The sequence below is a fragment of the Buceros rhinoceros genome, unplaced genomic scaffold, assembly GCF_000710305.1.
Source record: "Buceros rhinoceros silvestris isolate BGI_N320 unplaced genomic scaffold, ASM71030v1 scaffold11872, whole genome shotgun sequence".
Taxonomy (NCBI): domain Eukaryota; kingdom Metazoa; phylum Chordata; class Aves; order Bucerotiformes; family Bucerotidae; genus Buceros; species Buceros rhinoceros.
The window spans coordinates 4,129-15,263 of record NW_010400705.1 but is presented as its reverse complement, the minus strand read 5'-3'; the positions used below and the strand labels follow the sequence as shown (position 1 = coordinate 15,263).

Below are 11,135 nucleotides of genomic sequence, written 5' to 3'. Positions count from 1 at the left end.
TGCTGCACTCTTCAGCATGAAACACATAAATATTAATGACAAGAGGTAACGAATCAAATTTTTTCAGCTATCTGAATAATTTATCGTGCCTGCATAACCCACTTAAGTGCAGACATTTAACAAGCTGCTAATAAGTAAGCAGTTTTACTTATTAACAAACTGCAGGAAGTAAATGAAAACTGCTGCTGTGTTTTACGGGGTTTTTTCCTCCAGCGTTTGATTGTAGGTGCAGAGGTAACATCGATAAATGTTAAGGTATCTGAACTAAGACAAGAGATTCTGTGACACTGTAACATTTGAAGAATTTGAGAGTTTCAGAAGAGGTAAGGTGTGAGATTTCTTGAGTCTTATAGCAAAGAATAAATGTAGCGTTGACTGAATATTACCGTGTCTCTGTATGGTAGCCTGACCTCTGTGAGGATTAGGAATACAGACCTGTCTTAGATTACCACAGTTATTGACTGATCTTAATGAACACAGAAGCAGGAGGCCAACACCACCGGCCTGTTCTTTCTCCTACTTACACACCTGTGTATTGACACACATAGTATCAGCACTAAAGTAATGCCCAAATTTTAAACTCAATATACGGATAGGGGCATGCAGGAGTCACTGTACCACTCTGGCCTTAATCTCATTTGATGAAGAGCAAAAGACTCGGAGATTAGCACACTGGATTACCACAGTATGCTCGGTATGTTCTGAATTCTTCAGATAAATTAGATATGGATTACAGCTCTGCATTTCTGTGTTTTAATCAGGCCCTAAAGCCTGACTTTGAAGTAGCATTTTGTGTGTTTTCGTGCTATCTCTAATAGGACCTTAAAACAAAACAAGGAAGAGACTGAACAAAAGCGCATGAAAAATCCTTGCAGTACCTATCCTCCTGATTGGCCATGAAGAATTTGGGTATCTCTTCTTGTGGAAATATGGCTGTTAATGCAATGGCGTTTACACAGACAAATCTCCTGATGAAGTCAGTAACAAATATTTTCTACTGACAGCAGGCGTTCCTCACACAAGCAAACCTCATAAAATGTTACAGGATTCCTTGTAGAGCTCTCTCTGAAGAAAAGACTGCTAATAGCAGCTACAAGTGAAAAGGAGAAACTGAACAAGTATCCACTGATTGCAAGGTACTGGAATGGTTGCTGTGTGTGCCATTATTTCTTCTTAGCTCACCAGTTTCTTTTTGTGTGTGCCCGTGTTTATTCTAGCTTGGAGCATGTGACTTTGGAAATTCTGCTCTGTTCTGAACTAGTCATCGGGGATGGGATGTATGGTCCCTTCTGTAAGCTGTCCAACAGTTGTCCACCATGAATAAAACATAGCCAGTCCCACCAGTCAAGGAAAAGAGGCAATCACACTGGGAAATTGCCCATTTTTCTTAGACTTTTTTTCGGGATGTCAGGACAGCTGATTCCTATCTGACTCAACTGACCATGAATTTAAAGAAAACGGCTCCTTTACAGGGTATGCCATTAGAGGAAATCACAATCAATTACCAAAACTGCTGGATTTTCTTCCTTAATCTGTTGAAAATAGATAATAGACTTACTAGGCACTTAACAGCAAGACATCAGACAGTCCTTCTGACAGCATTTCTATATGTCATATCTTATAGAAGGAAACCCAGGTGGAAACTGGGTGTATTCTTTGTGAAATCAAAACAAAATTGAACTCATAAAGAAAAAAACCCCTCATCTGAGGAGATGAAGTCTCCTGTAATCAAGTGAATTTAAAGGAAACTATGTACGGCTGGGATTGCATAGGAAAAAAAGACCAGGCAGATAACAGTCTTTAGTAAAGGTGAAGTTTTGGAAGGTGCAGGGCAGTAAGCACAGGGTCATCAGTTGACTTTTCGTTTAAGGTTCCTGCATTATCCCCAACTACAAGGTCTTTTTCTCTTTTCATTCTTTTTGCAAGACTATGAGCCTACAAACTTCAAAATCCCAGAGCTTGGAAATATATGAGTGTATTGGAAGGCTGCATATTTCTCTTTCCAAAATAACTCTTATCTCTACAGAGAAAAGCTGGAAATTTTTAGTCAAGCGTATCCTCTGAGGAATCCCAGCTTAAGCACAGGTATGCCTTTTAGGTGTGGCTGATCTCTGAATTTGAAAATGGGGCATTTGCCTACATTTTAGGTAGAATATTGCTATCCAAGGTTGTTTTGGTTTTGTTTGGAAAGTATGTATCCATTAAAAATGTTTACATTTCTGATATGACTACTTCATTGGCATTCATGGTCTTTCAGGGGCGTATGGTGGATGTATGCTCAGTAAGTGGTGAGCAGTAACTCATTCCTTATAGATGCAGAGATTAATTGCCTAATAATGCCAGTATACAGCTAAAATCATCCTAGGAGTTCTTCAGTGATGTCACTGAACCTGAAGGCCTTAAGCTGTAGTGGTGCACAATGGAACTGTTCTACAGTGGAAAATACAGATACAGTGCTTATATTTCGTTTCACATAAGATGTCAGACATGCTAAACAGTACTGAAAGGCTTAGAGCTCCTTAACAGGTGGTAACTTTCTGCTATTGTGTCAGTGTAAATGTAAATGTCTTGTGAAGCACGGAAGAACTGTGTTACAAGCAGGTAATAAGTCACTAAAAATATGTTCACAGCAGAAACATTTTCGACCCTCACTTGCAGCGATTCTAATAAAAACTGGGACTTTTGTAGATCTGTGCCTCTTTTGCTTGAAGTCTCAATCTCAAGTTCTTCTAAGACCTTCAGAGCCCTAGATACATCCTGTAAATATTTGAAATACCCTCTGGGACTAATACAGGCATTTTTTTTTTATTATTCTTACATTTACTGAATGAAGTTGGCATATCATCCCTCATTCACAAGAAGTGACCAGGAATTAACACTCAGATTGTTCTTTTGGGTAAACTGCTCAGCCTTGATTATGCAAAGTCAATAATAATTCTGCTAATGACAGCAGGAGTGAAACAGAGCACATGAGGCTCTGTGAGGCCTTGGGAAAGCCCTCACTGGACTGTAGCAGGCAAATGCTGTGACTCAGCAGAGGAGCAAAATCCCCAGGTCAGGGTCATAAAGAGGGACTTGACCTGGAAGAGCAAGCAGTGACAGAGGAAAGGGGGGCTGAAGGCTTGCATGGGAAATGGGTGTTGCAGGAGCTTTCTCCACAGAATGGGGACTCCTCCAGAATGGCTGGAAGATTTGCTTGCTTCTACTTTTTGCCCTATTTCTTTTTACTCACTGTCTTTCTTTTTCCCTTTTGCTTGTGCAAACACAGGTCATTTAAGAGACTGTGAACCAAATATTTCATGGCCCTTTATTATCTCATTTGGGAAGAAGAAGAAGAAAACTAGCCATACAAAGCACGTCCATCCGTGTATCAGAACACACCTGGATTTGCTGCAGGTTGGCATCTGAATGGCAGAGCCTCTGAACAACAGTCCTGCACATCTGGTGAGATAGTGCTTGGAGCGGTTATTGCAGGAGAGAGCCAATAAGGCCCTGGACCACATCCTTCCTTTTCCTGGAGGTTTGGCTGCCTGGATCTCAGCGCCAGCTTTGCAGTAGTGCAACTGAGGGCTACCCCTAATCACTCCGATATGAGGGGGGAGAGGAGGCTCCCAGACAGCACTGCGAGGAGTCTCCATCAGGGCCAACCCCCTTCTTTTGGGAGCCACATTTTTTTGCTTTGTTACTGTACCCACGATGATCCTGACCTGGATGCCTACCTGAGGGCTGATGTCCCATCCTGGCCTTGTCCCACCCTCATACCCACGCCTGATGCCCCAGGCTGTGGCTGCCTCCAGGCTGCCTGCCTTGCTCTCTGGCTGGGGACAGGGGCCAGCTGTTGAGGCCCTGCCCTGTGTGACCCAGGGGGAGCTCCTGGCACTCAAGCATTCCTAGTCCCCAAGGAGCCACCAGCCCACATGGCACCCTGACTTACTGCTCTGAAGACTCTCACAATTTGTTCTTCCCTTCCCATTCACAAATTCCCCAGTGCAATTTCATGTTGGCCCTGGTAAATCAACCCTTGCTTTGACTTCACCTACCACACCTGGTGGCACCAAAATCCTTCTACATCTTTTTGTCTTGGAGCCTGAAGTCACTCCTTCCCAAATGTGACACCTCTGAACTTTGTCATTCACTCCCCACTGCTCTGTTTTGTCCCATCCCTTCTCAATTTCAGTTCCTTTAAGCTGATGTAAATAGCTGATCTTCATCGTTCCAGCCTGATGTGCCAGTACCCCTGCTCACCATGTCAAGTTCTGTCTCTTCAGCCCCAGCCTCCAGTCTCCCTCCTCCCCCTCCTCTCCTCCCCCTTCTCAGCACAGAGGCTTTCTCCTTACAATGGTCCACTGAGAATGGAAGAAAAGACAAACTGCTTGGAGAATAATACTTATTTACATCAGTGTAGGGGTCTTACTTTTGATAGGTTTCCCATTCACCTTTAATATAACGTAGTAAGCTATGTACATTTGACTTGAAAAATCTTCCATCTCTCATGCCAGTAGAGTTGTAGCAGGGATGCACGTGCTCTGAAGCATTTAAATGGCACAATTTGATGAAGCAATAGCTGTCCTGCTTAAACTTGGGCTACGTCCCATGATGTATGAAGACTTTCTTTTGAGGGGATGTATCTGAATTCCATGGCAGTGCATGAACTGGGCACCTAATGTCCATCAGACTTGAATGTTACGTGTCAGATGAATCTGTTCCCTTTGTCGGACCACATGTTTACATGATTTTTGAATCTTTTAAAATTGTAGTTACTAAAGCAAAGCAATGGGACTACCATTGCAGCCTACTTTGATAGTGGCAGAGTTACGTATCTAGCAGGGAGTGAGAGCTAAGTACTTTCAAGCCTCAAGAGACTGAAATTTTGACTTTCAACACCCATATGTCTTCCACTTCAGTAGTTAAAAGCTAGATAGGAAAATCTGAAATGTTGAAAAGTTTGGTCTTTTTCTTACATTTTCCTTGTATTTCATCACAGAGAGAACAGCAACAGAGTTCTCACACTATCTCTCCCACTGACTGTGAAACCTGCGGTGTACAGCAGAGGCAACGGAACTCCAGCTGGCTGAATGCATATTTTGAATTGAGCTTGATAAGCTTGAAACTGCACATTGTTCACCGTAACAAAAAGGATCTTTCAGACGCTACTAACCTTCCAACAGCTGGGCCTGACTGAATTGACCTCAGGCTGCAAAAGGGCTGCCTAGGAAGTGGCACAATACTGATGTTGGATGAGTCTTTAATACATGTAGTGCTATGAAAAACAGCAAGACCACCTGCAAAAGACAACCTCACGTTCTGCCAACTTTCTGCAGCATTGGAGGGAGTCTGCTGGAGAAAGCCTTGAGCTCAGCTCTTCCCTGCTATGGCGGTGGGGGTAGGCTGATACCTACCCATCCCTCCATGCATGACTGTGCATGATTATGATCTTTCAAAGGTGCCAGTAAGAGAACAGTGCTATAGTTCAGCCTCCACAGCAGTCCTGACTGTGTGTACAGCTGTGGAGGAGGGCACATGAAATCAGAAACTGGCTGCAAAGTGTTGGTCAAGTTCAGTGCTGCTGAAACAGGGCAATCAGAACGGCCTTCACCGCCACCCTGTCACTGCAGATAGGCTAAGGCCCACCAGCATCTACATAGCTATGACAAATAAAGTCTTTGCTTTATGATTTTGCTTTTTGATTTGCTAGTCTGCTGTACTTCTAGCTCCATGAGAAGCAACAGAACCAGAAGTGAATGGAATGATGACATACTGAGCTACAGATTCTATGAGATGATCTGCAAATATTTTAGAAATTTGGAGTGCCTTCTGATATTTTCCAGGAAGAATATATTAGCTTCCAGAATTCTGTAAGACAGGTTTCAGCCTAATCAACTACCAAATACATAGTGATTAATCAAGTGACATTTTACCAACCTTGTTGTATCTGTAAGATTCTCATTAGCACCCAGATGTATGTCCTGTGTTGTAAGGAAGGAAGGATGTCCTCCAAGGAGAGCAAATCCTACAGTGAAGATAAATAAGAAAAGAAATTAAACACGAGCACTCTCAGCAGGGCACCCAAATGTTTCAAACACTTAACGTCTGACACACTCAGACGTGATGCTTTGCTGAAATACTTAGGCATGAGTTCTGATCTATGTTCATAGGAACTTCTATTCAAGCTGCAAGGCTTTATATTGCCAAAAGCACTGTGGCTCCCTGTTAAGAGCTAGGTAATCCATCATGCTGAACGTCCACATCAAGGGATTTAGCATCCTAGAAGGGCCATTGGAGACACTGGGTGTAATTCCAGTTATATACAATTCTGTCAGTGATTTATCCCTGCGAGTTCCACACAGTACAACAGCTCTGCGTTTTAGGCTTCTAAATGCAGCAAACTTTTAAAAACTGGGCATCACTTATCCTACTATTACTTTTGCTGTTAGAAAAGCTATATACATTTGCTGGTTGCGTTGCCCTTCTTTCTTGGTTATTTAGAAGTGGTTTGGTATTAAGGCAGGAAAAATGTTTAGGGTTCCTCAAACACATTCACCTCCTCTTTGCCACTCAGACACAAACACTGTGTTTATGGGAATGTATGCAAACTGTTGCCTAGACATTACAGTTTATCTATTCAATCCAAGTTTTTGAGACCTCAAGGATGAAGAATTATTTGTAGTAACTTTTGCTGTCCAGCTTCTTACACTTTTTTTTCCCCCAAAGTTATATACAATTCTGTCAGTGATTTATCCCTGCGAGTTCCACACAGTACAACAGCTCTGCATTTTAGGCTTCTAAATGCATACACCGGAAGTTTCACAGTCCAGGCAGGCTCCCATGGACATGTTCTGTTTTCTACAAATCATACCCAGATAGAAAAAGAGGAATCTGGCCATTTATTCAGAATTGCCAGACATCAGACAGCCCAGTCAGAGCTACCACCTGGAGTCTGTGTACGTAGCAGGAGTCCTCATGTTTTGGGCTTTCTGCTCGTGAACTGGCCATCTGTCCAGGGCCTGGGAACATATTTTCATCCAACACTTCCCATCTGGAAATACAGGAGCTCTGTGCTCTAGCGTTGCATATAGTTGCAGAAACAGAATCTTTGCTTCAGATTCTTTCATCCAGACTACTAGTAGAAAGAAGAATTGATGACTTTTGAAGAAACACAGTCACCAGTTCAGCAAATAAGCACACGCTGGAGTGCTGTGTTAAGCCAGATCTAATCCTCCGTGTTGTCACAAGCAAGTCATATCCAAAGCCAAATGCTAAGTGTTTATATGAATCTTGGTATCTTCAACAAACTGTATTAAATGCTCATACTGCAGAGCCAGAATAGATTATTATCTCACGTCCACACTTCTCACTACTGCTCGTTTTCAAAACTGGACAGTTTTATGCCTCAGGCCGTGGCACATTTTTGAGCCCACTTATGCAAACTCTTTCACATAGGACATGAGTGCAGACATAGGTTAAATCTCCATTCCAGCCTGTCCTTGCTACACTGGGTAACTCAGTGGGACAAAATGAATCCTCTAGTTCACACAATGGATACGCAGTTGTGGGGCTGCCCTACTGTCACCAGGAGACATACACAGTCACCTTCTCGAACTCAAAGGAAGCATCTTTTTTTATATTTCAAGACATATTGATTTGAATTTATTAGTTTCCTCACTGCCTGCCAAAACTTACAATATAGAAAGTATTTCTCAGTTTAGACTGATAACAAAGAACTCTTCTAGGCAGCATTCACAGGAATATTCCTAAAGTAGAAGCATAAAACCTGGTAAGTGTTTTTTTTAAAGCTCTAAGTGGAGAGTAAGCTAAAAGAGTACTCTTGCCCCCTCTGTGTCTTGGCCAAGCTAAATATTACTAGCCATTTCCACAAAAACAGACCCTATATTCCTACCATGTAATACCATCCGCACTACATTAGAACATACGAAGTGATGCATTTATTTCTGTGACTATATATAGTAGTCTTCAGGCGTGGACATCATGTTCCCCTCACCCCGCTGTGTGAGAGGAGTGAGCCGGAAGTAGCTCCAGTGGCAGTGAACCTCTGCAAAGCTGTTCAGACCTTGTATATTCCAGTGCACAGCAGGGACAGAAAAACTTGATCCTGCCTTTGAAGCAAAATCTTAGGCTTAGGGGACTTAAGACCAATTAACTGAAGTTAAGTGTGATGTTAATTCACATAAGTTAAACTGCATTAAACTCCCTTGTGGAAGTTCTTACTCAGAAATTAATTGTTTTGTTTCATTGCAGCTTAATCTCTCTTGGATGAATTTAAGTGCATTAACTCCCAACCTTAAGTTAATTCATTCAGACTTTCCTGAGCTTCCCTCTTCCATAAGCCATCAAAAGCCAAGGACTAAACAGCTCTTCCTTCTGAACAGAGAAGCACAAAGGATAAACCGATTAAGAGAATTCATCATTACCTCCCCATGTACCAGTATGGCAGGTAACTGGAAACTGGAGTAACAACTCCATAATTAAAAGGGGGGTGGTCTTCACAGAGAGGGAATGCACAAGAGAAACCCATTCATAAGTCCTGCTTATCTGGAGAAAACAGAAAGCAACAACAAATGTACATCAAGAGCAGGATCCGCAGCTAAACGGCTGTGCCAATGGATACCAAGGCAAATTCTGAAATGCTTGCAGTTAACATACCTGCTTCTTCCTGCCATTATTTTTACATTCTTTCTCCCTTACCTTTGTAAAGAAATGCGAATACTCAACAAGTTTTCCGTCCCTTCACTAGGGAGAAGTCAGCCTAAGGGATGCTGGGTCATGCAGGGCAAGATTCTTCTTTCTTGATGAGTCACTAATTTATAGTTATTCTTTGCTAACATGCAAGCACATGAATGATTTATTTCAGCAGACCTAGTGACTTCAGAACAGCTACCATGTAAATAAGGATATGTATGTATTTCAGTGTTTGCAGGACTGTATCCTAAACGAATAATGTTCCAGGGCCTGATCTTATTAGGCTAATAACCTGGAGTCTCCATCAAGTTCTTTATCCCTGTAGGTAACCATGTTAATTTTTTTTCTCCCCTGATTTATATCAAGACATAACTATGATTCCCAGCCTAAACACATACTCTGAAATGTGACGACGGTAATGCATAATACATTAGAAAAATACTTACTAGAGCTTGCACAGGATTAAAATTGTGATGCGTACTAAAATAGATGTTAGGAAACTTACATCTGGCTACTACAACTAGGAGGCTACACCAGAAATGCTTACTTCTGCCTGTTACTTTATTTCTGATCTATCATGTTTTGGAATGATCTGATGAAATTTCAGTGATGTGCTGTGACATTGACATGCAAGGCAAAGCACAATTAGCTTTTTTTGCTTTCAAACTTTAGGTTTCTCCTGAGTAGAAATTGCCAAATAAATACAAAATTATGCAGTCTTTTCCAGTATATACTCACGGTATGCCATTTCATACAAAATCTGACTGTGCCATTGCTCAGATCTACCTGTTTCTGCAGATAATCTTGTTCTTGTGCTTCTCTTCTCAAAAATCATGGCCAAAGATTTTCCTTGCATCAAAGGCAAATACTGGAATATGAAAAGTGAAGGCATTTCAATTTTATAGTCATTATACACTTTACAGTGTGAAATACTTCTTTCACATTTTAATTCACCATTAGAAAAGCCACACAGGTGGTTTTTTTAACCATAGTTTTGTTTTCCTGCCCTTCGAGGGATTTATTAGCCGTGGAAAGATTAAAGGGAAAGAAGTAATTCTAGGGACAAAAAGCAACAGCATTTTGGCACTCAATTTGAGCTAGCGTTAAGGAGAACTTTCACACTAATTTAATCCCATGCAGCAAAGTGTCTTCCATTTCCTACATTTAGTGCTGCATGGACACCGTGTGTCGATGGATGGAGTTAGCCGACAATAGTGAGTTAGCTGTGCAAAGCTGGTTAACCCTTTCACTTGGAATATCCTCTGAAGTATTTCAAGAATATCTCTGAACACTGTACAAGAAGCACATGGTTTACAGTATTTAACAGGTCAGGTGATGTTGTTAAGGACAAGACAGCTGAATGGCTCATTCCCAATGCTCTTCAGGACAGTGTTTATTTCAACATGTGAGTGGCCGAAATGACAGTTGAAGCATTTTACCTCCCCTTTATGCTTTATCCTTCCTTTCAAATCTGAGGCCATCCACAGCAAATACTCCAGCTCATGTGCTGTGTAGTTCTCTAGAGTAAGGAGGTCACGACCTTTCAGATGAACATTCATTTGAGCTGGTGACCCAAACCTGTGTCAAAAGAGCAAAAAATATATGCTTTTTTTCATTTGACACTAAATTGTACTCATGCTACAGCCAACAAGCAAGCAGCTGAAATCTCTCCCACTCCCCTCATTTGACCCGGTTGGATCAGCTTGATGGACTGTGTTAATTAGTTCAAATAACTTTGGCTATCAGACAGACAGAACTTGTCACTATGCATGCACTATATTGATCACCACCACAACAGTGCCTGTACGTTAGATGTAGTGTCTTTTGCCTTCTGATATGCAGATGACTTGACTGCATGCTGCCAATCAAATAAACACCCCAATGCATAAAGCCTTTCAGTGCTGGTGAAACAGCTTATGCACAGACCACAAAGCTGCCCTTTGGGGCCACAGAATATGAGGAACAGATCTTGGTGCTCTTTCTCCCTCCTTTGTGCTTTGTGGATGAGTAGACACCTGCCATATTCTGCCCAAACGGTGGCATTTCTATAAATGTGTATGAAATCTCTTGTTTACACTGGGGCAAAGGGTAAAAAAAAAAACCCCAGCAAAATACCCACATGCTCTGGTCCTTCTCCTAACACACAAAGACATTCTGAGCACGTGCAGTGTATTTACTCGGTGTATTCTGACCTCCAGCCAGACTTACAACTCCAGAATCACATGAAATTGGATGTTGATAATCACCGACAGAAGTTACACAATCAAATTTCTTCTAGCTTAGATGAGGTGTCTTATTGAAAGTCACATCCAAGCCCATGTTTCCACAGGCTTAAGATTAATAAGGGAGGGTGGCAGCTTAGCCCCTTCTCTGGCACTGTATCTACAGCCCTCCTTAGCATAACACAGCCTGCACTGTACCCTTGATGAGGTGTGGAT

At 41.8% G+C, this 11,135-nt stretch overlaps 1 protein-coding gene across 1 annotated transcript in view; it reads right to left on the bottom strand.

Moving 5' to 3' along the window:
* Positions 1–10,275, bottom strand: part of OTC (ornithine carbamoyltransferase) — a gene marked incomplete at both ends in the record, with an annotated part of 19,856 nt that extends 9,581 nt beyond the window's left edge. The window contains 3 exons of the mRNA XM_010131983.1: positions 5,923–6,010; positions 9,484–9,565; positions 10,137–10,275. Coding sequence (XP_010130285.1) covers positions 5,923–6,010; positions 9,484–9,565; positions 10,137–10,275 — 309 coding nt within the window. The remainder of the gene's footprint in view (positions 1–5,922; positions 6,011–9,483; positions 9,566–10,136) is intronic.
* Between the last annotated feature and the right edge of the window lie 860 nt (positions 10,276–11,135).